Source organism: Dermacentor silvarum, chromosome 3 (assembly GCF_013339745.2).
Source record: "Dermacentor silvarum isolate Dsil-2018 chromosome 3, BIME_Dsil_1.4, whole genome shotgun sequence".
NCBI lineage: Eukaryota > Metazoa > Arthropoda > Arachnida > Ixodida > Ixodidae > Dermacentor > Dermacentor silvarum.
The window spans coordinates 187,358,561-187,386,218 of record NC_051156.1 but is presented as its reverse complement, the minus strand read 5'-3'; the positions used below and the strand labels follow the sequence as shown (position 1 = coordinate 187,386,218).

Sequence of the window (27,658 nt, the reverse complement as noted above, 5' to 3'; positions counted from 1 at the left end):
TTTACGTACGCTTGGTATGAAAGCCTCTTCAAAAATGCGCAGTCTGGATTTGGCAACTATCCGTCGATCAGGCTGGTGCAGTACGAAGCCGGTCCGCACCACGTAGCACGACCAGCCTGGAAAACACCAGCGCGAGCGCGGCTCGAGCAGCTGCGCGTATATGCGTCGACTCTGCATGGCCTCCGAGAGCGGGCGCGCGCACATCTCAGAGGCACGCACTGCGTAGCGTAGACACTGCAGCTGCCGCGATGAGCCCGCTGGCCATCGAGCTGCTCGGACAACCCGCGTGCAATCATCGGAGCCAGTTTCTTTTGAAGAAAGCTGTCGGTTTTTGCTTGAAAATCTGTCGAAGGCAGAGTGAAAATCGGCGTCTCCACTGAGAGCGGGTCAACGGCGCCTCCACCTAGAGTTACTGTATATGCTACCTACGGGAGCAGTAGGGTGCTATACAGTAACTCTACCTCCACCGTCTGACAGCGCCGCCAAAGTACACACTGCTGCCATTGAAGTCACGATTTGGATCACTCTTTTTGAGTCAGGCACGTGAGAATGATCGACGAAGGCATATTTCAGGATCAAAATAACCAAAGTCTTGGCGCACAGAAATTTCTATGGACGCCTGCCGGGTCCTTCAGTCGGGATCGAATCAACCGATAGATTGAATTAACCGAAGTCGATGTTACGGAAGTCTACGTCTACGGCACCTGTTTTTGGACTTGCAGATGCATGAAGTGGGTGTCTTATTGTACGATTAATTAAAATGTTCCAAATTCTGGCCTGTCGTACTAAAAGTAATTATAGGCTAGAATAATCTGCTCCAGTCCCTGGCAACTGGTTTTGTTTCAAATGGCTATCAGGTACGTCAACATGACAATGTTTCTTTGCCTTTGTGTTCAGCCTGCTATGCCACTGGGAAAAGATATCTAAGATAAAGAAAATTATTGATATGATACGCAGACTTTAAAAGGACACTAAAGAGAAAAATAGATTTCCGCACCAGCTCACTGTGACATCATGGAGCTTGAAGCCGTCTGCTCGTTATTAGTTAAACATGTATCTTTAAAAAATTACTGCATTGTACGCTAAGACCCAAAGATTGAACTTGGGAAATTTCAAGAACATTTAGTGAACGACAACGGCCAAAATGCTAAAAAGTGCTTTGCAATTCGTGACGTCTCACTGACGTACTGACCATAAGGTTTCAGCGGGAAATTTAAAAAAAGATGAAAGTTTGACCGTAATTTTTAATTCCAATAATCAATCTATTGCCTCAAAATCAACAGAAGTTGAGTTCTCCAAGAATACTTTATTATTCTTGACTAATTCAGTGTTTCCATTGAACCTCTTACGCGTCTGTAGCCCGATTTCATGTGTCTGATCGTACTAGTCAAGAAAGAAACCACACGTGCATTTTCTGCATTTATTTGGGGGGAGGGGGGGGGGGGGTGTCTTCTGTCACAGCGAGGAGAAAAAATGTTTGTACACGTGCGAGGAGCGACGGCACCTCTTGCTTGGGAAATATTGAATCAAGTAAACAATCCAAAGCCCTGTTTCTCTGACACATACCATGCACCAGTGCAGACGCAGGTTGAATGTGCATGCTGGATACTTTGAAGCTGATGGTTCACAAACTTCACACAACAATGAATGTCAAAAAAGTTTCACCAGAAATCAACATGTGGGATAGATGTCGGTAACAATGTGCGTGGTGATGGATGATTGGGTGATCGCTGTGTGGTTGTGAAAAACCCGGTGTTGGAAGTTTGTTCGTTGTGCTTCAGCAAAAGTTGACCACCTACTTTTTTCGATATCTCACTGGGCCGTTCTATGGCTTCTGAATTAGTCTGGAAAGTACATAGCTTTTTTTTTTTTTTTAACAGAAACATTCTTGCGAATACGGACTTACGTATGGGCAAGTCATTAATTGTACTGCTAAGAAGTAATGTTGTGTCTCATATTGCGGGTACACTTTACTGGTGCAGAAAACAGCGAACAGGACGGCTTTCAAGAGCAGGCAGAGCTTATTAAAAAAGAGCCGCAACCAACAAGAACAAAATTGAGACATCGCTCGCTAACGATGAGGGAGGATTTCTAGCCTTGCCATTTGCCAAGTTGGCCATAAAGACCCTCGCGCCCATGTTTCAAGAAACCGCGAAGCGTTACGCCTAAACTGGGAGATTCACAATTGAGCGTGCCACCTACGGACAACTATGCAAAGTAGTGCTGGTGGCAGCAAGCGAAGTGGAAGCTAACATTCGCCCTTAATTTTTGAGGAGCTACGGATCATGTTTCCATTTCTCTTTCGTCAAGGGCTGGCCTCAAGAGCAGAAATCTTCAAATTCAACTCCAGGCTGTCCAGAGGGCCCATGACATCGCGACGGGACTTGGTCTCCCGGTCCCATCGTGGGCCGAGCCACCGACTAGATCTCAGTTCCTCAGGACTCAAATAAAGTTCTTGTCATGTCTATACGGATCATGTTCTCATAACTCCTCATAGACTCCATGCAGCCCCGACGATTTCAGCAGGGAAAAAAATTATCGCAATGATATGGCAAGCTTCGGGACTTAAAATGCGCCTTGGAGGACCGTAACTTGTCCCGTGTACTTTCTTCGTTTTAGTCCCTCCTGCGCTATCCGAAGTTACGGATCGGTACCAAACTAGCCCGATCGCAGTGCTTGTCAAGGAGGAACTACACTGAGTAGAAATACGTAAAGACGGTTGGAGGATTGGGGGAAAAGTAGGGAATGGTAGAGAGAGAGAGAGAGAGAGAGAACCGTCATTACTGAAAAGCCAAAGAAAGAAAGAGTGCAAGCTCTACGGAAGTTCCACTGAGCTGCCAATTATCTTGCTCCTCGCTAGGTAAAATGCTGATGACGTTTTGCCGGAACTAGATCCAAGTGTCCCGACTCGATCCTCTTTAAGAAAACATTTCTAACGTCTCGCATTTCCGTGCGTTGTCCACGTCTCCCTGACGCTTCATCTCAGCCCATGTTGCTGTGAATGTTAGTTATTGCTGGACTCCTACGGTGCGTGTCTCGATGGGCTTCTCTACTAGATGTCACGTGACACGTCCTATCTACCGCCCGTGTTGGACATTAAAGCTGTACAGGTGTTCTGTGAGGTCTACTTTCTACTGATTCGGTCCCCTCTCTCCGCCATCTCGCCTACGGCCGTACGTTGATCACGTGGCGAAGTGGACAACTGGGGAAATTGGAAATAGCGCTAAAGGGACGAAAAATTAACACGGGAAGAAGCGCACAGGAGAGCCGCTGACTGACAACTCACATTTTTATTAGGCAAAACACAAAAATGCCAACATGCACGCGCATATATGCACTCAACCATGCAACGGCACCTTTGCGATCAAATCTGTTACGCAATCAAACAAGGAATTAAGAGAGATCTAACAGTGAGAGGGTACGTAAGATCGTGGAAGCGTTTCACATCGTAAAATCGGTCTGATAGTTGCATATCAGTTTCCTATAGCTATTTTTCTCTTCGATTGCGGAATAGATCTGTTCGAAAGTGCCGTTGGTTGAGTGTGCATATGTGCGCACGCAGGTTGGCCGTTTTTGTATGTATTCGCTGTTTTTCCTATACAAAATTTCAGTGAGCGCGTGTCCTGTGCGTTCCTTTCCCGTGTCTTCCGTCCGTTTAGAGCCGTTTCAAAAACGCCGATGTACCTTACTTCGCCACCGTAACCAAGCCCGTTTTCGTCGGTTAAATATCCCATAGCGTAATGACGTACGCGGTTGCAATGTTTAGTATTTATGCTTAATTGCGATGTGACGACTGCTACACACTCATGTAATGCATTCTTAAATGTTCAATTGAAAGGCTTCCGTTGTCTTTAGCCTTGGGAGGCCAAACGTGAGGGCGCACGTAAACATAAACGGCATTCCATTTTTCCGCGGTGCGCAGAAGCCACTTAAAACTTTTGTCACTCAGCCAAACAATCTGGAAAAGGCTTGGACGCAACAGTTGGCTCGATGAAAAGCGTACAATGTGTGCGGTTGTTACGTATTCTATTACAGTCGATCTGCTGCAAGTCACGCACGCGCGACTATAGTGTGACAAAAGCGTTTTGGAAGGTGCTGCTACGCGGTCAACGCTACCGACTGTAACACATGACAAGACCGTGGACGATTAGAATATCCGGGCTGGCTCTCCGAAAAGGCTCGATTTATTCCTCGCTTCGTTTTCTTATTATGCTTGCTTCAGGCTTAAGTGCTGCAATTGTCAACTTGCGACGGGCGATGCCGTGGTCCGGTACAAATACGCTATAGGGGTCGCTTTCGAGAGTTTTCAATCAGCGCACGCTGGCTATACTGCGACCCGCTATCGACGCAGCTACTTCCTCAGGCCCAATGTAGTACACGCCGAGATGTGTAGGATTTCGGACAGGGCTCTATGGTGGTTAAATGTGGCGCACGTTGAACACTACGATGACGGGCTCACGTGGTGTACGTGCAAAGAGAGGTGGGATAGGGTTGTGCCACTACGCCAACTACACTCCCTGGCGCTTTGCATCTGTGCCACCTACCTCCAGTATACAACAAAGCACGGAACTGCAGTGATTACGGAACTGAATGCATCACCGATCCGGGAAACTTCAAGGTAAATTCCGTCATTTTGTTTTTGTCATTACTAGTGTTACAAAACATGTCAATTGTGCCCCTTGTTAACAGCGAATCTTTCGATTTAATGAAATTCAAGGATTATTATTTTTTTTTTGCACGACCTTGCTTACGTACAGATTGTTTTATACCCGACTGAACGAGCACGCTGGTCGCCAGGGATATCGTTGGCACCCTTACGGGTGTTGCGAAATTCAGTGTGACACAAGTAAACAAACAAACGACACTGAACTTCCCAGTCATCACTTAGATTCGTGGGGTCTTCCGAGTACCACGCCCGAAGATAGCCCGCTATTACACCGATGCACAAGGCCCAGCGCATGTGGCAATCGCCGAAGACAGCTCAAAATTTGACCGTGTGCTTGCGATGAAGTTGGTAGCGAAAAAAAAGTCCTTCGTTCGTGGGCAGCGGCGAGCCGAATTTCGCAATGTGTATTATGTGCCTTTACCCCGCTTTTATTATTTGGTTTGAGAACGATTGCAATGAGTGTAGTGGTGAGTGCTGATCAAAACGATGTGAAGAACGCGGTTGCGGTGGTGGGGGAAGCGTCGTGGTACGACACGTGATGTGCGCTCTGAAAAGCACGGGTGACACACTGCGCAGTGCATGCAACAGTTGCTCACCCCGAAGGGTCCAGTTTGTCCCATGGCACCGCAAGTACAACTTGTCCTGGCGCAGCAAGTACAGCGATTTAATTTCAAATTCTTTGCTCCCGTGGCCTTATTCGTTCGCGCTCAATCTCCATCTCTGCGATTACGAAGCAGAGCTCACTTCATCATGATTTTGGATAGGCATGTTGAAAACGATTCGAGAGATAAGCAGTGAATTGACTCGAGCAACGGAACAAAGCCGTTATGAATGTGGCAGGATGATCACTCTCACTGCCGTTAAGAAGCTGCTCAAGCTGCTAAAACGCTATGCCACGAAAAAAAAAAAAAAGCGGTTTCCCGAATTTCCCGTTTTAACGAATTATTTCGTTATAACGAAAGTTTCGATTTAGCAAAACTCCACGGATTATTTTTTTCTGCGCGTCTTTTGTTACTCGCCGTCTTGCAAGCGCCTAAACCAGGATGTTGCTATAGCCAGGGACTATCGTTGCACCTTTCCGGGAGTGCTGTATGTTACAGTGCGAAAAAAGAAAACAGAAAGGCAAAAAAAAAAAAAAAAAAAAACGGAGAGAGAATTCCGAGTTATCGCACGCAGTTGGTGGATGGCTATATAGGTTTCAAAGGAATCAAGGTCTGTGCGTCCACCCGCACCGGGCAGCGTCTGTAGCGGTTCGAAGGGGGGTGGGGGAGGGGGGAGGCATTCTTCGCTGCTTTGATGATTCGACCGGTCCCGCAGGGCGCGGTGGTGTATTGCCAAACTGGAAGATTCGCGCGCGTGGACACACGTCGACGTCTTCGTCATTGTCTCACTGGAGAGGCCGAGGCTCCGCGGCTGGGCGCCATCGCTCACTTCGGAGCCGTCAAGATTGTGACGAACTCTGCGAACGGAAAGGAGACAGAAAAAAAAAAAAAAAAGACGTCAGGCTTCAGCGATTTATTCGATCCTGAACTCCTTCACTGCTACTACAGCACTTTCCCACAGTGAAATCCACATTTTGATTTCACTTTGCTGCTTTTTTTTTTTCTCCTCGAATATTTGCACTTACGCCCTACGGAGGAATGGCCAAGATGCTAGCGTTATAGGGCGGCTGTAAAAGTTCGGGTTGGTCCGAAAAATAATGTAGTAGTTTGAAGCAGAAAGAATAATAAAAAAGTGAAATATCTGCAGTAATGTTTAAATGTTAATCACAAGTTCTGTGATATTAGAAAAAGTGTTGCTTAATTAAATTTGTAACTTCTTTGTGATGTACACAACTTCCTTTCTCTGTAGCATAGTAATGCATGTTGTGGAATGCAAGATACATGCCAACCTTTAGCACTCTCAGACTCCCCATGGAGTAAAACGCAGCTGTAACTGCACCTGAAAGGAATTGCGATATCTAGTTTAAGCCTCTCTTGAACACGGTGTTGCCACTGACGAAGTACATACATGCTCTTGCACATCAATCGCCGCTTCATGTACAAGTTGAAGGGGCATTTAATTTTTTTTTTTTTTTGCACATGGTCAGAAAACGTTTCCGATCTGCGGACAAATGCTCCTGTAAACATGTGAGCTCAATATTATTCTGCTGCATGCAGCAGTGAGTGAATACAGTCTCGCACAATAGACCGCTTGCTCTCTCCTGCGACTTTCGATGCCACAGCTCATCCTCCGTCGTATATGTTAACGTCAGCGATGACGTTACGGGAAGCGCGCGCCGGCCTATAGAAGACAGCAATTTGGGCGATTGTTCATGACCATGGAGAATGGAAGAACTAGGAGGGAGCAGTATGCAACACGACTGAGGACAAACGAGTCAGCCTAACACGTGATCGTCACGTCAGAGCGCGCGGTTGGTTCCGGTGCTCCCACTATGCATGCAGGCAAAGCTACGGCATGGGCAGCAGGGCAAGTGCGCATCGATTAAAAACTACCGGGAACCGAACATTCTCGGCCAATACACCGAGTTTCAGAGGTCACGTGTTGGGCCGACACTGCGAGGAAAAAAGCCAAGGGAAGGGCTTTCAACTGCGGAGAGTTCGTTTGCTAAGGCTGGCTGCATGACTTGATAATGGCTCCATCCTAGTTTATTAAATTATTCATGTCCATGACCATCAATTACTCCTGAGCAAAAGTTCGAGCAGAATTAGATCCCACCCTTGCCGATATTCTATAGGTAACGGGAACGCGGTGGCATTTAATGTGTCTCGCCCAACCTGTCACTGCGCCTCTGTCGCTCTCGGGCACTTTTGTCAGACGCCAACCTCGAAACGTTGCCACGAGTGCCACCGCGAAAAGAAGAAAAAGAAAGAAACCCAGGAAACGTATACGTTGGCTATACTATAGATAGCCTGATACGGCTTGACTGAACTACAACCAGCCGTGGAGCTCCGAGTCGAGGTTATAGTCAGCAGCATACCGTCGTAGTTGACGAGCCCGTCTCCGTCGAGGTCCGCTTCTCGGATCATGTCCTCGACCTCCTCGTCGGTGAGCTTCTCCCCCAGGTTGGTCATGACGTGCCGCAGTTCAGACGCCGAGATGAAGCCGTCGCCGTTCTTATCGAACACGCGGAACGCCTCCCGGAGCTCCTCTTCGCTGTCCGTCTCCTTCATCTTCTTAGACATCATGAACAGGAACTCGTTGAACTCGATCGTCCCGTTCCCTGCGATGGACACCACGTGATTGTTGGGCTCTTTGGTGATGACACGTGGAAAACACAGCTCGGCATGAAAGGAAGACGCAATGACGACAATGTGGTGTCTTCCCATGTGCAAAGACACAGATCAAGGTGTCTTTGTCTCTTTACTGTGGCCTAGTTCTTTAATGATGGAGCGTTTCCCGTGACAAAAAGCCGCGTTGTTCGAACCATTTGGCTGTAGTATTTCGGATAACGTTCCGACATAGTGAAACAGATAGTGGTAATGTGTTGCGGAGAAACCACTCTCCAGTCGGTGCTTCCGTCTCCTACTGCACGTTTGCATGAGCTTAAACTCTCGTTATAACGAAGTCGTTATATGCGGAGCGTCATTAGATATGCGATGTATATCGCAGCTGTGATTAGGATATCGTCACTCTGTTTGGGGGCTCTCCGTGCCCCATCAAAATAAAGTTGTCTCTCTCTCTCTCTCTTTGTTTAGGAGCAGCCTCTTTTCAGTCGGTGGTTCCGTGTCCTGCTTCCCATTAGCGGTAGCTTAAATTCCCATTATAACAAAGTCGCGTTACACGAAACGTCATTACATGCGATGTATGTCACAACTGCTATTATCGTATCTTTAGCTTGCTTGGGAGCAGCCTCTCTAGCATGGTTTCGTCTCCTGCTGCACATTTGCGTAACATTAGCCTCAGGTAACAGTATAATCTCTCGTTGTAATGAAATCGCTTTATGTGGAACGTTATTATATCCTACGTACATTGCAGCTCTGATTAGAACGCCGTCACTTTGTTCGTGAGCAGTCTCGCCTACTTCGATCGTCCCATGTCACGGTAAATACAGTACATACGCACGCAAGAGCCACAGCGCTGCTTCAAAAATCAAAAATCAAAAATTTTTATTTGTCGCAAGAAATATACACGCATTGGGGTTAGTATATACAGAAGGAGGTCCCATAGCACAAGGCTGAAAGGGGACCTCCTAAGGGGACCTCGTGCAGCACATGCGCAGTGTGGAGCACGTGACGCTATCGCTAACGCAAAGTTCTTACGCTTAACCACAGCGGTGGCTCAGTGGCTACGGCGTCGCTCTGCTGGGCGCAAGGTCGCGGATTCGATTTTGATGGATGTGGAATGCCAATACGGTCGAGTGTATACCGCATAGGGGCACGTTAATGAACTATAGACCTCCCGCCTATATATACCTACACACTATACAAAAAATTTATAATGTCAACAATGCTCGTCGCAAAAGCGAATGATACTGTCGTCATGTTCCCCTTCTGTTTTCACCAGCCATCGGAAGCTGTGGATTACAATAGCAGTCACGACAACAATATGTGAAATTTGGCTGCACTGTCGGAAAGGGGGGGGGGGGGGGGGGGGCGTACGTGTAGGGCAGATGGACAGAGGCACATTAGCAGGCGAATGCAAGTACCTCTAGTCTGGAACGGCGCCAAGTTGAGTAACACAAACAACAAACACCGAGACAGAGACAAGTGAGCCTTGTACACGTGTCTCAGTGTGAATTCTTTGTTTCTCGCACGTTGGCGCTGTTCCTGATTGTTCGAGATGGACCGGCCAACCAGTCTACATTAATGGTACCACGTTTTTTCTAACTGCATACGTTTTCTTCAGTCCCGACGCTTCGCGAGTAAAAGAAGAAAAAGAGATCGTTAGACTTAAGCACTTTAAGTCTGATTACATTTATTTTCTATAAGACAGCAGTAGACTGTCATACCGAACATCGCCATGCTTCTTAAGCACAAGGTATTCTCGAGATCCGCACAACGCCGTCTTCGTCCACTAACCACAGCATTGCCTGCTGTGGCCTCCGAGATCCGTACACAGGCGCCACCTTTCTCGGCATAGAGTTTTTTACAGTATTAACTCTGTGCCTCTCAGAGCCTGCGTTGCGCGCAGAACCCCGCACATATTTCCATAACACTAATAGTGGGCGATTCCTCTTCAGTTAGCACTATTCGGGTTCGCTATTCAGGACGTCGTCCAATTCCGCCATATTGTCGAATGCGCCATGTTGTCGACTCTAATTGACCCAGACGGCTGCTACTTACGGTTTCTCCGATTGGCTAAATAATGACGCCATTGCAGATTTTGACAGTGTGGCGGAATTTCGCAGTGCCCAGAACAGACAACCCAGCTCCCAAGTCCGATTGCACATTTCCGCAGAGAACTGAGTTCTACCCTTGGCGGTGTTGGTGGGCAAAATTTCGTTGTTTTCTTCGCCATTTGGTAAGTGACAGCGATGAGAATGTGGCTCGGCGAGGACTTGACGACGACAACGTTAGACGGAAAGGATCGACTAACAGAGCAAACGCAGTTTTCAGCTTTTACCATGTCGTCGCAGTAAAACAAAAGGAAAGGTCGGAGGGGGTTTGAATTGGGCGCCTCAATTTGCTTCCCTACACTGCAGGTGTCAACAGTCGCGTGGGCTGGAAGTGACTCACCGTCTGTGTCCACGAGCGTGACCATGTTCCGCAGTTCGGTCTCGGTCGGTCTCTGTCCCAAAGAACGCATGACGATTCCCAGCTCGGATGACGTTATGCGGCCGTCGGAGTCCTTGTCGAACAGCATGAAGGCCTCCTTAAACTCTGTGAGGTCAGAAAGGAAGCGAAAAAAGAACCTTCAGGAATCGGCTTTCGCAAAAATTGCAATGGAAGAAGGTTGCATTCGTAACTAGAATGAGCCTTGACCTCAAGTTTGCGATGCAACTTGCCTGACTCTATTATAGCTGCAACTATAAACATATGAGCTAAGAGAACACGCGGAGAAGCGTGAAAGACACTTCTGTGTAAAAGAGGCTTAAATTTGGGCTATACAACAATAAGTCAGTAACTTAGGCTACGTTTGTAGATCACCCTTCTTCCATCCACCTTACCAACTCCGCTTAATTCTTTGCCCGAGAGTTTATCACTGTTATCAAGTTACCGCTCGGCGCGCTTAATGTTTCCGAAGTTTCTTGACTGTTGTTTCCAATTCTATACTGTTCAAAAGGCTTGTTTATTCAGATTGGGCGCGCGCGACAGGAATATAGTAGAGTTGTACATTATCTAATGTACAGGAGCACCAGCGATTAATCTGCAATGTAAGGTGATGTATGTATAAATATAGCCGACGGTCTGGACCCACGAGTTCAGGTTCGTCGACCGTGCTTTCCGCTATCGCTGCGGTTTGAGTGCACCTTGTGGTTCTGGACACAAGTTCTCCCAATAAAGAATTAGATTAGAGCAAGCTTATAAGTGGCTTTAGCTCGGGGCTCTCATCTAAATACTGAGGAATGGAGAAATGTTTTTCTCGGCTGACACTGCATCAAACTTGATGAGGTTCGCTACATTTAGATGAAAAAGTTAAAATCTGCAGTTACTGTAGGAAGCGGAGCTTTTACTTACGATGCCCAATTTCAATAAAAAAATCATCTAAAATTGCGAAATTTCGGCAGTAACAAAATTACACGCCCTAAGACAAAATTCTGCTTCTTGGTGTTATCAGAATTTAACTTTTCTCTCAAATGCAGTAAATTTCATTCAAATCGATCCCCCCAATTGTTTCATAAAATCATGTCCGCGTTTTAAATGTATCTGTATGGGGATAATCGATGTCGGCCACGAGCTAGAGCATCCTCTCAACTCACATTTTTTTTAGCGGCATTTCTCGTTTTTAAACGTCACTAAAATGTGATAACATAAACTGTATAGATTTTCTACTCTAAAATTGGGACAACCCTGGTCCCATGAGGCCGCCTATAGGCCATAGGGGAGCCATGCAGCCGCTTCGTATAGAGACGCCCAGGCGAGATTGCTAATTCCGGCACGCTATACGGCTATGCATTGTCAGCAGCAAGCGTGACGGACTTGAAATCTCCAGGATAGGCCTGTCTGATGAGTCACAGCGGCTAATGCGCGACGCCTTTATTCTTTTTTTTTTAATTGCTGCAGTTGCGAAACTTCGTTGCAAGACTCGGCCTGGCCACGCGACCCGTTCGTGAAGGCCAGCATATGTATGCGTTTCCCACGAAAAAGGAATAACAAGTCAGGTAGCGTCCGGTCATTCTGACCGCAATAGCCTACAGGTGACGCAACAATGCGCAGACAACGAAAGTTCGGGTCAATAATCGATCTGTTCTTTTTACAGCGGCGACGAGGAGGCGTGGTCAATATCGGGGAGGCGGCGCTGCAAAAATCACGCATGACATTCAATCACTTTTCAATAGAAAGTACATTAAATGAATCAAAAGTCAATAAAACGCAACGGAATTTGTGTAAATACTTTTGTAAGGTCCCGAGCAGCATAAAGAAACATGGGTCGGATTGAGCGGAGAGTACAGAAGTACCGAGCTCGGATACAGCGAGGCGTTTAAGAATATATATAAGCTATAGTGAATTACTTGCATCAGATTATAGTGGAAGCGAGTGCAAATACTGACGTAGATTTCGGGTAGTTTCGTAAAGTCTGCGCGATCTTTTATCTGTGCTATGGCAGCAGTGTGACCATGACCATATAAAACTTCCGGTCTTGCATTTTTGACAACGAAGTAAGCCAAGGAAAACACAGTATTAATTGTTTTTTTTTAAAGATTTTATCCTGTAGATTACTATAGGGTAGTGGTCTTCACGTGTTCAGATATACGAAACGTGACCCATGCGTCGACCTCACAGCATTTTTTTTTTGTTTCACTTAATAGGCAAATTAATGTCCAGAACATTGTAACTGCAAAAAAAAAAAAAAAAAAAAAGAAAGATTGGTGTCAGCTGAAGAGTTCTAAATACGTATAGGCTAATGCAACTTCTGTGGTTCTAGAGGGCTAAACCGGAAGTATTTTGGCGTATGTGCGTGTAATAATAGAAAGGGTTATTGAAAATGTTTCAAATGACCTCTGGTATAGGGAATTAGTTGGACGGGACACAGTCAAGCGTTAGATTTCAACAAAATTATTCCACAATGGCAAACCGGTCCTTGAATTTCTGAATAGTGTGGGATCACCAGCATACCGCTATAGACATACGCTTTCTCTGATGTATTAGTTGCTAGATTCTGCGAAGGTTTTTTTCTCTCTTTCTTTTTCAATCAGGCGTGCAAGGAGTTTCGCAAGTGCGATTATCAAATTATCCAAGTAGTAGGCTAGTGAGTGTAACTGTACTGTGCACCTATCGGAACAATAATCATAAGTGATTGGAATTTTCGCATTTGCCCCGTAGTGGTCAGTCGTGCCGAGCCAATCTTTTTTAACGAAGATGACCGAAATACACAACGCGTCACACTCTTCATCCCCGAAGCCCTCGCGGTTACGATCGTTCAAATCGCGGAAGCGTCCCGTGACCACACGACGGCGCCCAGCCTAGGAAAGGTATATTTATCTCTTCATCTTTTAATATTATTATTTTTTTCTAACGCAAAACCGTTTCATCGGTCTAGCAAGTACGTCGTCACTCTGGCCACAGGTCTAACATTTCTGCTTTGGAGAGTGGCCACTTTTGCCTATTTTTGTCCGTGTTGTTGATTCAATCCTTGTTCTGGAGCAATCTTTATGTACGCTATCACGGTAACAATGTTGCACTCACACTGTTGTAAAATGTTTGGTATTTGTTCCACTTGTCAGCTAATTATGCGCTGAACTTGTGCATTTTTTCCTAGGAAGTTACCCCTGATGTTTTTTTTTCCTCGACCTCCTTCCGTAAATGTCAAATCATGTATATATTGTATCGATTACTTCAAATAAATTCTTCAAAATCAAACCAGTGCCAAGGAGACGGGTCCTTAGTGTCGCTGAGCCCGCTGTTAACTATTTACGGAGCAGCAATATAAATGATAAATAAGAGGTTGTAAAAAGAGATTTTAGGTTTTATACGAATAAATACGCTTTTGTTGCGGCATCGATCCAGAAATAAAATTTTGTATGCATCCCAAGCAGGAAACTTGAGCAAAACAAGTGTGACGCGTCGAATTTGCCTTGGTGTCGCGTTCACCATGCGATGTGTGCGCACCTCAGCGCCCACGTTGACACTGGTCAGAATTACGCTGATTGCGAGTTGTGGGAGACGCTTGTGCGCGTGTTTTGCGGTTGTCTCGAGCTAGCGCGAGAACGGCACAATCTGGTGGTCTCTTCGATTGAACAATTCGATGGCCGACTATAACCCGAAGGCTCCATTTTAGGCCCTAATTGGCCCGGCGCTAACAGTGCAACCGTGATTGTAAGGGTAGCTCTATATAGGTCTTCTTATACAAGCTACTGGGCAAGACACGAGGCTTTACAGATGCCGCAACGTGGTGGACTTGCGTCATCATCGCTAACTTTCCTTCTCCTAATTCTCGTGTGCCCCTGTCCAAGCACGAGAATTTAGGAGAAGGAAAGGACGCAAAGAAGGAAAGGAGCAGGACAGAGTAAGCTCTGTCAAACCATCATCACCGGCTTTCTGCAAATGCAATATCTGTTCTCTCGGTCATGATCATCATCATCATCATCATCAATCATCATCATCATCATCATCAGAATAAATTAGGCCGAGTGTTCTAAGGGAAGCGCGAAAGAGGAATCCCGCTGCAGTGCCTGCCTCATAGATAATTCGATGCGACGGTGACAATACCTTGCGCCGCTATATCGATTCAATGCTAAACGCATTACCGTCGACAGTCTTAGTGAGATGGGTTCCGCCGAATTTTTATCTCAACTTCTCTCTGCCATCATCATCATCGTTACCATCGTCGTCGTCCTCAGTATCCACTTCCTGTTCTTTTATTTCCAATTACAGAGAGATAAGGGAGGAAGGATCGAAGGGCAGGGAGGTTAACCAGACTTCGTCCAGTTTGCTACCCTACAAGTGGGGAGGGGGATGGGGGAGTGAAAGAAGAGAGAGGGAGAAGACACGGGGTCTTGATCGGACTTTCACATGCACTAAGCCGGGTGAAGTATATCTAAAGTCGGGCACTCAAGTTCAGGGTGTTTATTTCCAATTAAACACCCCCTGAACGCTGACCAGCTGGCTCTATATATGCTGTGATGATTCGGGTCGCGGGCTCCGGGCTATTATTCTCTCCATAAACACGCGTGCCTCGTGTGTCCCGTGCATATATATATACCATTCCACGAGATGACAGCTCCCGCTGGCTCGGACGGGATAGCGAGCGAAGCGGACCTGCCCAGCGTGCCGTCGTCGACGACCTCTCAAGCCTCGGCGGTGGTCGGTGGCGCGTAATGGAGCCCCCTCAAGCGAGCTAAATCGGTCTTGCGTGCGACGGCGGCAGTGCTCGCTTGCTCCAGTTCCTGTTCGTTCCAACTGCGCTGACCGCGCAACACCTCCGCCACCCCCCGCTTCGCGACAGACACCACCACCCCCGCCTATACGCTCTTTGAAGCCGGTGGTCGACGTGTGTACACGTGACGTTCGTGTTCTGTGTGCTCACGTGCGCTGCGGGATCCGTGATTCTCGCTTCACGCGTCAACGAAAAAAACGTACATGCACTCGCCCTCACGCGTGCTCGGAAAAGGTCAACGAGCACCTGCTATACGTAAGACTGAGGGCTAGCTGCTCGAGCGAAGTGGGTTCCGAGTTTGATTACGTAAATGGCCGTCTCGCCAGGATCGTGTAGTAGTACTGTTGAACCTCGATTTAACCGGCTGCCGATGGGACCCGAGAAATATCTTTAGTTAAATTGAGCACTTCGTTGAGAACTTAAATTCGGAACTTAAACGCTCGTGCGAATAAAATATATTGATTCAAGAGGAAAAAAAAAAGAACTTTAGCTCCCTTACCCTTGAGAGCGAGACGGCTGAGCGCGTCTTGTGTTCCTTTATGGGTGCGGAGAACATTTTTAATAAGTCGTTTGCGTATGCCGCGTGTCACCACACATTGTCACAATTGCAGACACTCTTGTGGCCACTGATAATGTTGGTATTTCTCGTGACGTTTAACAAATCTACCCAATAGCCGTATGAGGGTGCCATGGCGTCATCATGTGCAGTTTAGACGCCGCGGGTTTGACGGAGCCGTAGGAAAGCATGACCGATCTTTACAGAGGCATTGTGCGTTCCCAGCTGAATGGAATTGAGTTATATTAAGCTCAGGTGTTCACGAAGGCATTCTGTCGCGTCTAATGTGATTTATTTACCATGCTCAAAGAGTGTTGCAGGGTCCCTTTAAATTGAGGTTTGACTAACAGATACTGCGAGCTGTATTACCTGTATACTGCGCAGTATACTGCGAGCTAATGGGCGCCCCAGTTCACCGTGGAATACAATGACGTAGACTAGAGCAGTTTTGGGCAGTGTAGTGTTGTGCGGTTTAGCGCAAACAAGAATGGGGCACAATAAAAACGCATGAACACGCAAACACGGACAAAGATAGGTGCGAGATAAATTGGCTGATAATAGAATTTGCGAGTGGATCGCTATATGTTTCGTGATGCGCTTGTTAGTAAACCTTCCGTTGTCCTGACGAACTATACGAGAGTTTTCTGCACATAATATGAGATTAATCAACGACTGTTAACATTTTATTGCGCCAGCCTTGCTCGGCTCGATCCTCGAGTGTTTTTTTTTTTTTATGCGCTGAGCCGGGTAGTAAATGGTCGAATTCTGACTGACTATGCAGTACGAGTCAGCGCAAGTCGTTTGTTCTGCCTAACGCAACAGTAAATCCTCATAAGACCTGTACTTATAATGTCGGATCATAGGTATTTCCGAGACACACAGACCTTGTAATAGAATAGCGCATGGTATTTGAACCCTCCTCTGAATTCTGGTATTTGAACTACAGCATTCTGGTATTGAACATTATCTTTGTCTTCTGCATAATAATCTTCAACCCCACTCTTACACTTTCTCGGTGAAGGTCCTCAATAATTTGTTGTAATTCGTCCGCATTGTTGCTGAATATGAAAATGTCATCTACAACCAAAGGTTGCTGAGATAATCACCATTGATCCTCACTCCTAAGCCTTCCCAGTCTAAGAGCTTGAATACTTCTTCTAAGCATGCAGTTCAACTTCTAAGTTCAATAGCCTGGCAAGGGAACAAGAATTCAGGATCGCCAGTCAGCCTCTAAAGTCTGTAAAGCAGTACGTTTATCTAGGTCAGTTACTCACAGGGGACCCTGATCATGAGAAGGAAAATTACAGAAGAATAAAATTGGGTTGCAGTGCATACGGCAGGTATTACCAAATTCTGACTGGGAGATTACCACTGTCGTTGAAAAGAAAAGTGTACAATCATTGCATTTTACCGGTGCTAACATATGGGACAGAAACTTGGAGGTAGGACCGCACAAAGAGCGATGAAACGAAACATGTTAGGCTTAACGTTAAGAGACAGGAAGAGAGCGGTGTGGATCGGAGAGCAAACGGGGATAGTCAATATTCTAGTTGACATTAAGAGAATAAAATGCAGCTGGGCAGGCCATGTAATGCGCAAGATGGATAAGCGATGGACCATTGGAGTTACAGAATGGATACCGAGAGAAGGGAATCGCAGTCGAGGACAGCAGAAAACTAGGTGGGGTGGTGAAGTTAGGAAATTTGCAGGCCCACGTCGGAATTAGCAAGCGCAAGGCAGGGGTAATTGGAGATTACAGGGAGAGGCCTTCGTCCTGCAGTGGATATAAATATAGGCTGACGATGATGATGATTCTGGTATAAACAACCGGATGTTCTGGCTTATATAGCACGGGATTTTCTTGTCGAAACGTTGACTCTGGCTAATCTATTTCGCCCACCATTGATCACGTCAAGTCTCCATCTTGCTAGATGTAAACCCTTTGTCTTGCTTACACGTGGGAACACTTGTAATTGGAATAATTAGAAAGAATGTCCGGCGGTCAATATAAGGTGTATGATGAGTCTAGTTGACGACGCGAATTTGTTCGCCTCCAAATTGCGCGAAGACATTCTTGGCTCAAGTGGCCATTGTGGATTGAACTATAACGGCTAAAAAAAAATATTACCCATTAAAGCTTAAACCGATTAGTCGGAAAATTATTCGACCGCGACTGCCAGGCGCCAGTAACCATGCTGCGCACTTCTGTTCACCTGTTCGCCGATGGAGTTGCGAATCGACTCATCGAACGCTGAAACGTACCAACGTATTTCTTTTAGAGTCACGCAGCAGTAGGCATCCAGACGTAACAAATGCGATAAAATACCACGAATCAGTGTAACACGGGAGCTGGCTGGTCAGGTTGTTTGTACGTTTGCTTGGGCCTCTCTGCTCATCACCCCAGAAAGGCATACGTGCGAATCTTCAGTTGCTAAAAGCAACAGACGTGAGTGCCCGACTGTAGAAACGCTGTGCCTGGTCTAGTGCACCTGCATAACCTGAACTTCTGTTTCCTCGCTTTCTGTCATTAGCCTCCTTCCACGTGTAGGGTAGCAAATTCGAAAAAAAGAGAGAAAAGAAGTTTCCTTCCTCTCTGTCTGCACTAAAATACAAGAGAAAGTTACCAAATGTGTTTCTTTTGCTGTTTTAAAATGTAAGTTATCTTCTGCCTTTACGAACAGCGAGATATTCAGTCTACGGGCTGTTCGTTGCCGGAATGCGCCTGAAACCTATACGACATCGCAAAAAGCTACCATGCAAAATTCGGTGGGGCGTCAGCGTTCATTTTTTTTTTTTCACGCTAGCGTTACTTTCTGGCTTACAAAGTCTCTAGCCGCAGAAAATATAACTTATTTATGATTGCAGATAGATAGCCTAGTAGTGTAGCCCGACTTATCGTTTCCCAGTACTGTCGATTTTGTATTACGCCAAGTGAAGGCGTCGCGCTTACCTTGCATTTGGCGTGTCTGCTCCTGTAATCTGATTTGGCGTGTCTGCTCCCGTAATCTCGTGCGTTTTTTCTTGGGCGTCTCGCGAGAGTGCCCTACTCGGAAATATATTCCACGTTGAACAAAACTGGAACGGACGGACGAGCCTAACAGCCCAACCTGAAGTTAAAAACTAAAGTAAAAAAAAAAAAAAAAAAAAGAAACGTAATCTCGCCTGTAAAGCTAGCTTCACCTTTGACACAAAGGCAATGTGAAAAAGCACTAACGTCGAGTGTTGTCGAACAATCTGACACGCCAGCTTAAAGTGAATTAACTCCGTTTATATCGTGCGATGTGACGTTGTATGACGTTAGACAGTGACGTAAGGTTATGTAAATAGGGTAGCGGAAGGAGGGTGAGGGCAGAAAAGGCGAAGAGGATGAGAGAAAGTTGAAATCGTTCCAAGAAAAGGCAGCAGCCTCAGCCTCCGCTCATGTCGAAGGACCCAGCCAGAAAGATCTCTTCGAGAGATTGCTGCGGGCTTGATGCGGAAGAGGAAGTTTGCTTTTTAATTAACAAATAAAAGCACTGGGAGAAAGACAGATAAACAGAGTCACGGAAAGAGTTATGACGCTGCTTTTACATCCTGTCGACGCTTGGTATTTGAAGAGTTGGTGTTAGAATGGCGAAAACGGAAGATAAGGGGATAGCGAGAGAGATAGAGGAAGATAGGGCAAAGAATGATTAGCTGCAAGCAGCGGTATAGCAGTCTCAGTTTAAACAACCGGTCTCTCAGAGGACCTCCACAAACCAAGGACGTGTGAAAAGGAATCAGGTGAAGATGCGAAGAAATGGAGACGGGATGAGCGACATGACGTACAAAACGGGGCTCGCTGCCAAAACGGAGCCTTTGTCGATTCAGCGTGCGTTTGAAAGCAAAAAAAAAAAAAAAAAAAACAAGAGAGATGAGGGACCATGGAGGCTACTGTGCAATATCAGCGCCTGATCCAGCCGTCTAATGGTTTTTGAGCAGACTTGAAAACGTAGGCTCGACGACAGTGCCAAACCGCCACTTACAGGTCATTGCCAAGTTCTATAAACTACAATATGTTATTTGGCTGGAGTTCTCTGTAAACAATTCATTTCCGCCGTTCTCCCTTTGTCTCTTCCTTTCTTTTGTTTTCTTTTTTTCTGGGTAGAGACGTTGGGCATGTAAACGGGTGCAAGCAGCTTTCAGCGTATTTTCTTAGGGACGTGGGCTTGCTTAGGCGATTTCCGTTCTCCTTCTAACAGCAAACCCGAGCGACAGCGGCTATCCCAGGCATCCGATAAGCCAAGCGTGTCGCGTTTTGGAGCGAACGGCTGCTTGTGGCGCATTCAGCAGATGCCTCCCCCCCCCTCCCGTCTGTCACACCGGCCGTAGGAAACAGAAAAGCTTCCACGCTCTGCCTTGTCTCTGGCCTCGGGAAGAACAGGCCGTTTCAGAACACGCCACCAGTTGTCGCCACCGTCGGGCGTCCGGGCGGCACAGGAACACATCTTCCGCTTGCTGTTCTGCAGCGAACTACGGCGCAATTTCGCTCCACTGCCGTGCAATTTTCTTGCCGTGCAGTATAGGCGACCTCGTGAACGCGGAACCATGAACGAATACACGTAATATCGAAAGTTTAATCTCCCCGTCGTCACTGCTGCAGTTGCGGGCGTAGCAGCTGTCAGTTGTCGTGCGCAGAACTATATGTGGAGCTGACAAAAGTCGCCCGCTTATGACACTATTGGACACGACAACGGGACCAGGAAGGGTCACATGTAAACACGACTAAAACATCGCAAAAGTTTCTTTTCTCTTTACATTTTCTTCGTAGCCTCCTTCAGCAATGTATTCCAGAAGCCAGCTCCGTTTTAGATAAATGCTCAGACGGGCCAAACAAGGGGATGGAAGGAGGGAGGGCACGAGTGAAGCATCCGAGAGAAGACGCGGAAAGTTAAGCAGACAAAGCGAAAATCTTTCCGCGCCCCGCCTGCTCCTTTTCAATGATTCAAAGTGACGACCTCGCCGGGGTTATATGGGTCGCAGCGGTAGCGTTCTGGCTAAGCGTACTCGTGCGCGCCTGCGTCCCTGTATCTTCAGGCTCGTGGTCCCGCCGACTTTGCCGTTGTTGTATACGTACAGGCAGCGGCGGCCGCCTCATCCATAATACACGCTTGTTCTTCGAAGGCGGGAGCAGCGAATATCGCGCTTATTGCTCGCCGGCCCGTGGAAAATGCCAGTTCTGGCGAACACTCACGCGGTTTTTGAAACAACGAGAACTCATACAAAAAAAAAAAAAAAAAGCGAACCCACGAATTGATTGAGGCGTCAGCTGCAGACTGCGGAGCAAGAGCAAGCGCACGCATTCGACTCGCAAACAAGCTCTTAAATTTTTCTTCCTTACAGAAAAAAAAGAGAGAGAGAGAGAGAGAGAGAGAGAGAGAAAGAAAGAGCACCCTTGCGGCGGGTTCATGTTCAGTATGCCTTTTTACGAGGACCCATGAACGGCGCTCGGAAACTTCCCTCTGCGTCTGCAGCTAACGTCCCCGATGTAAAATGTATATTTTATTCGCTATGCACGCTGCTCGATTCCCAATGCGCACTGAGTTCCGCGCGCGCAATTTCGTCTTTTTTTTTTTCTATTTTGCCAGCCTATATAGTGTCTCAAGTCGAACAACAGCTCAAGCTGAACGCTCAAATACAGCTCAAATACTGACTGCTCGCGATGTCTGTAAAAGCCTGCCTGTACAGTTTCGCTTTGGACATCGCATTGACGCAGTATAGTGCTCGTTGAAATGTATGCCATGCTTTCACCTTTTGGTTATCAGAGCAGCCTTGGAATTATTTACTTTTTTTTCTTTTCCTCGCTCGGAGAGAAAGTTTTCTTTTCAATGCAGTCTATCGCTCTGTGCGATTAATGGACACTTTTCGCATTATACACTGGCAGCATTACTTATTACAATTTGGTTCTTGGTAAGCGACACTGTGACGACGCGGAAGAGGTCTGGTACAAATAGGTTCGCGCGGACGTGCCAAAACAATTAACCATTGCAACCTCCTACAACGACACTATCCACCACCCTCGAGTCGCTCATATGAACAATTGACTATTGACTGCAGTGGCTTGTCAGTTCACGTTCACCGCCTATTACGAAATCATTCTTATGCCTATATAGTGAAGAACTCGCTTGGCGTATAATAGCTACGCATTAAAGTGACACGTTTTCTGCCGTCACACGAGAACTGGCTTTGGCACAACAACAAGGAGTTATGCATTACGACAAAAGTTGGTGTCTTAACGTCAGAATTGATCCAGTTGGGGCGACAGGATATAAGGTCGCAATGCAGATTTTTTTTTTGTCACTGAACAATCTTAGATAGCTTTATTTTGAATACAGTGTCACGTTTATTTATTTATTTATTTATTTATTTATTTATTTATTTATTTATTTATTTATTTATTTATTTATTTATTTATTTATTTATTTATTTATTTATTTATTTATTTATTTATTTATTTATTTATTTATTTATTTATTTATTTATTTATTTATTTATTTATTTATTTATTTATTTATTTATTTATTTATTTATTTATTTATTTATTTATTTATTCTCACTCACTCACTCACCGGCAGACAGACAGAGCGCACGCCGAGGACATTTTTGTGGCTTACCTGCGACTTGCTCTTCCGTGAGGCCGTATTCCGTCTGCAAAATGAAAACACACAAAAGTCAACAGATTAGTTGTGTGCGCTTATGGAGTCCTGGCGTAATTCGTGTGAGAAAACACCCGTGATTTAGGTGCACGTTAAAGAACCCCAGGTGGCCCAAATTATTCAGGAGTCCTCCACTACGGCGTGCCTATAATCATATCGTGGTTTTGGCACGTAAAACCCCCAAAATTTATTTTTTTATTTCGTGTGACAGCTAGAATTGGAAAGCTTATTCGTCATTATGTGGTGAACAGGACAGTGCGAATGCCGGCAGAAAATATGAGAGGGACACCAGTTGCGACATTGCATAATTTGCAATATACCGGACGAAAGCGGCTTGCGTTCACTGTATGCCCTGAATCCAGACAATTTGTGCGCACAGCCCATAGCATACGCTAACATCGAGCCAGCCGTGTTCAAAAATTCTTGACACGATAAGTATCACCACCGCCTAAATGGGCAAGTTTACTTATAGGTGATCTGACTGATAAGATGTTGAGAGATTACTGGCAGTGAGTTTAACGCGTTAAAACTCAAAAGACGTAAGACTTATTCATGTTGAGCTAATGGAAGCAAATATTTCGCTGCCAAAAATTATACAATTCACGCAGCCCGTAATGACGATATGCTTCTCTACAATATGATCACGTACACAGTCCACGACCTCTCACTCGCGAACTCTATGTGTCACGTGTTCGGCTTGACCTGTACTTGACTCCAAGTACTGTACATATGTAACCTGTACTTGACTGCATGTGTCACGTGTTCGACTTGACCTGTAAAAACGTTAGTGACCTGCGGCCACGAACTTTTTTCAATTGGAAACACATAAAGCTTCGTAAACCAGTGGATCAATTGATCAGTTGCAAGTCTGAAATACAAATTCTGTCGTAGAGTTTCTAAAGAAGCGAAACCCAGTAGGCTGTTGTGACATTTGAAGATTGTTTCTATTCTCTTCAATACAAAGCCTTATTAAGGCGTAAGTAGGTCTAAATGTTTGTAAAAGAAAAAGCAACACCTCGGTAGAAGAGATCCTAGAACCTGTAAAATGATATCTTATACCAACAGTCAATGGTTGCAACAGAAACATTGCCGCCACAAAAATCGGGCGTTTATACATTCGTTCAAAAGTATAGCGCCTGTTCTTGGCAACTTTTTTCTTAGAAGAATAAACCAGTCGATTCAGCCAGACGCAAGTGATGTTGTCGAGCGAAGTTTCTAGCTAAGTCGATGATTAGTGTAGTGCTCGTAGATACTCCAGGTATACACTCTAAGAATGACTGACAGCCTCAAATCATCAAACAAAGACGCTTTGGACTAAAGTTCTCCTGAAAAGGTCGAAGAAATTATGAATCGCAACACTTATACGATACGCTTAAATTTCTAGGTGAACATGCATGTAAGATGTATAACACGAAGTATGTCAAGCCTGCAGCCAGTGTTATCCTTCAGGTCATTCAAACGTGCATGAAAAAGAACAGCATCGTAGCTTTTAGTATTAGATCAGCGGTATACAATCTTGTTTTCACGCCATGTCACGAAATTTCACTAACCAAGTGTCAAGGTTAAATAAAGCGGGTTACTCGAGCGACGCAAATATGTTCGCTTGTGACGAAGTTGCGAAAAGTAACGAATCTGTTATTTGGTGCTATTTGGACAAGTGTGATTACCAAACGCGCTTCGCTTTTATCATGACTTGAAGCATGTGTAGATGCTAGGTTAATTCGTTATCGAGGTGATGTTTCCCGTTCCAAACAAAATAGCAGAGGGCCTGGCTGCTCGATTCAGCACACGAAATCGTTCGTGTCTTGCGCAGACGCAGCGGTTTATCCGCGTCCAACCACCCGCAGAAAATATTTTGCTGCCCAAACCAGGGTAAAAATGTACGATTACCGGGGTGCAAGTGTACGATTACCGGGGTGCAAGTGTACGATTACCGGGGTGCAAGTGTACGATTACCGGGGTGCAAGTGTACGATTACCGGGGTACAAGTGTGCGATTACCTGACCGTGGAACTTGCCGTTCTTGGATCTTTCCGTATACACTTTTCAATAGGCCGAACAGTAGACCTCTCCTATATACCCATAGACATGAGCCTCTGATTTTCGTCAGAAACGTCCAACGTCGAACGTCTGCCCTATAGATCTGAACCTAAGGTCTTATTTTCTATGAGCAAGTATATATATATATATATATATATATATATATATATATATACTTTTTTTTTGGGGGGGGGAGACGTAACTTTCCTTAAAGCTTTATGGTAGACCTTTCGTTGGGCCTTTCCGCCGACATTCCTGACGCAGACCTTTTCAGTACCCTGTAGACTGTTCTTTCCTCGAGCTCGCACTTCTTCGACCTTGTTTTCTGTCTACAAGGGAATGTTGCAGGTTCGAAGCCTCGACTGAGGCAATATGATACTCACATGATAACAAGATATGATGTGAGCTAGGTGCGGTGCGCGGTTAGTTATTTAAAAATCTTATATAAAGAAAATGTCCGCCACGCTGAGCGCACGAGAAAGCACACGCTCCCCCTCCCCACCTCGCACACACACACACGCGCACGCTTGGCAAATTCGGTCGCAAAGCATGAGATCGGAGGTATCTATAGGGACGCATAGACGATAGCATATCGCGGTGATGGTAGAGATATTTCACTTACATGAAACGCGCAACATACATGGTACATTCGACTGGGTCCTACCCCGCTCTAACTCGGCTTGCAGCGATCTAGAGATTAGAGCCAGAGAAAAAAAAGAAATGCCCAAACCGAACGTGCTATATAGATGCTCCCGGAGCAGTCTTAGTAGCCACGTGATCGAGTTTCGCTCGGAATCTTGATCGTGCTCCCACGCTGGAGGCGTTGGCGCTTCCGAGTGCTCTGAGCTGGAGCTCGCTGCTCTGAATCAACCAGACGAATGGGTTCCGAACACTCGATTTCGACCAGCCGAATGTAAACCGCACCGCGCGGGAGCGCTCTGGAGCACTCTAAAGCGACCAGTCCAATGTGCCCAATAGTTTTCCTACGAAATTTACTAAAGTTAACTCTGGTGCTGCAGTCGTTCAGCTGCCTCGGGAATGATGGTTACAATAAACACGGATTTGTCTAAACTTCGATCTCGTGGCTTCAGACGTTCCTGTGCCTTAATTTATTGCGCTTTATATTTTCTAAATAACCAAGAAATCGTATCTTTCTAAGCACGAGAACCACAAGTTTCTGCTTGCATGCGTAATCAGTGCTAATTGTTGCATTTACGTATAACGCTGTATTTTCTAGACTAGCAAAGCCACAAATCCGTTTGAAGCCAGGTGGGGGAATTCTAGGCAACTCCACGCGCTACCGGGGTGCTATTCTGGACGTTGACGAAATTCCGCCATGTTGTCGAATTCGCCATCTTCTCAACTCTGATTGGCCCAGAGGGATGTCACGGCCTCTCTGATTGGCTCAAAATGCCGCCATTGCCAAATTTGAGAATGCGGCGGAATTTGACAATGTCCAGAATACTCGCCACGGTTGCTTAGTGGCAGTGGTGTCCAATCCCGGCTGCGGCGGCCGCTTTTCGATTGGGGGCGAAATGCAATAAAACGCCCGTGTACTGGGTGCACGTTAAAGAACCCCCGGGGCGCCGAAATTAATCCGGAGTCCTCCACTACATCGTGCCTCATAATCAGATCGAGGTTCTGGCACGTAAAACACCAGAATTTATTTTAATCTAACTTAATTTCATTATTAACTCGGAGGTTCACAAAGAAGCCCGACTACAAGTTAAGGACCGCACAAAGAGCGATGAAACGAAAAATGTTAGGCGTAACGTTAAGAGACAGGAAGAGAGCGCTGTGGATCAGAGAGCAAACGGGGATAGCCGATATTCTCATTGGCATTAAGCGAAAAAAAAATGGCTGAGGTTCAACTCTTGTAAACCTAGTTATCACGAGCGAAAGGTCAGTCTGGCTTGGTTTTGCAAAGACTATACACACATTGCTTCCGCGCTTGATAAGCTTCTCTATAACGTGCTAATCTGGCCTTCCTTTGCTCCAGTGCTTCAGCAGCCAACTTTGCCTTTGCTTGAGATTTCGCAGCCTGCCGTCTAGTTATATCTACTGGATGATTGGATTCAGCCTGCCGCTTGCGCTGAAGCGCACGCGCCGTCGCGCCGTTCACGGCGAGACTGAGCGACCAAGCGCCGGCGAAGCAGCCGTTATACCCTCGCCTAGTGACGTATAGTACCGCAGTGGCGAGGCTCCGAGCGAGCGCAGCTGCGACACCTCTCCATAGCAGATCACGTGGCGTGACGTCACACTTGCCACACTTGCGCTCCGGCGGCTCGCGCTCCTACGGTTCAAGAGTCATTGCGACGCGATGAATGACCTTGCGAGACATGGCGTAGTAGAGCATTCGCTCTAAAAACAGAGCTGGACAGGCCATGTAGTGGGTAGGGTGGATAACTCGCGGACCATTTGAGTTCAGAATGGGTGCCAAGAGAAGGGAAGCGCAGTCGAGGACGGCAGAAAACTTGGTGGGGCTGATTAAATTAGGAAATTTGCAAGTGGAAATTGGAATCAGCTAGCGCAAGACAGGGTACTTGGAGATCACAGGAAGAGGCCTTCGTCCTGCAGTAGGACATAAAGAAAAACCTAGGCTGATGGTGATGAATTTCATTGTTGTCTGGAATAGCAACCCCGCTCCCTCCCATGTGGCTGAACCAGCCATACCTGCAGCTTATACGTATAGCCACTAGAGCCACAGTTCCTTCAAGTAAATTTTCATACGAACCTCCACGAGGCACGGTGGCTGGCCTGGCCTGTCCTGTACCGCTTTAGCCTGCTACTCTGCGCAGGGTGAGAGGAAAGGGGAGAAGTACGATGATGGATGGGAATGAGAGAAGGGAACGGCTTCGGAGCCGGCGCAATCGCTGATCTTTTTTTCAAATTTTATTCGAGCACACACCGGCGATAGCGGTGGCGGCGTTTCTCGGGCGCCACGGCAACTATAGCTCTACAAGAACTCGTCCCTGCAGTTCTCGCTGCCGCAGCAGCAGCAGCATCTCGCCGGTCGGCCGTGGCTGAAAACCCCTTCGGCCGTGGCAGCGACGTCGGCGGCTGCGTGTTGCTAAACACGGAACGGGTCCCTCCAGCACCCTCTCGTCCCTTTCCTCTTCCTTCTTCAATTCAACCACGTGGCACCTTCTTCGCGCCCGACTCCCCCTACCCTTTCTCGTCCGCGCGTCTCTTGTTTTTTTTTCTTTTTTTTTTCGCTTAGGCTTTTGCTCGCCGCTTATTCCTG

General features: G+C 46.4%; 1 protein-coding gene across 4 annotated transcripts in view; it reads right to left on the bottom strand.

Moving 5' to 3' along the window:
• Window positions 1-27,658, bottom strand: part of LOC119446263 (calmodulin) — a 112,271-nt gene that overhangs the window by 14,773 nt on the left and 69,840 nt on the right. For 2 of the 4 annotated variants that reach the window (XR_007466129.1, XR_007466130.1), the window contains 4 exons: window positions 22,334-22,367; window positions 10,345-10,488; window positions 7,647-7,889; window positions 3,685-6,125 (listed from right to left, as the gene is read on the bottom strand). Coding sequence is in view for 2 of the 4 variants with exons in the window: in XM_049664047.1 (XP_049520004.1) it covers window positions 7,647-7,889; window positions 10,345-10,488; window positions 22,334-22,367 (421 nt within the window). In the remaining 2 variants the exon portion in view is untranslated. The remainder of the gene's footprint in view (window positions 1-3,684; window positions 6,126-7,646; window positions 7,890-10,344; window positions 10,489-22,333; window positions 22,368-27,658) is intronic. The other 2 variants (XM_049664047.1, XM_049664046.1) reach the window with 2 other exon arrangements.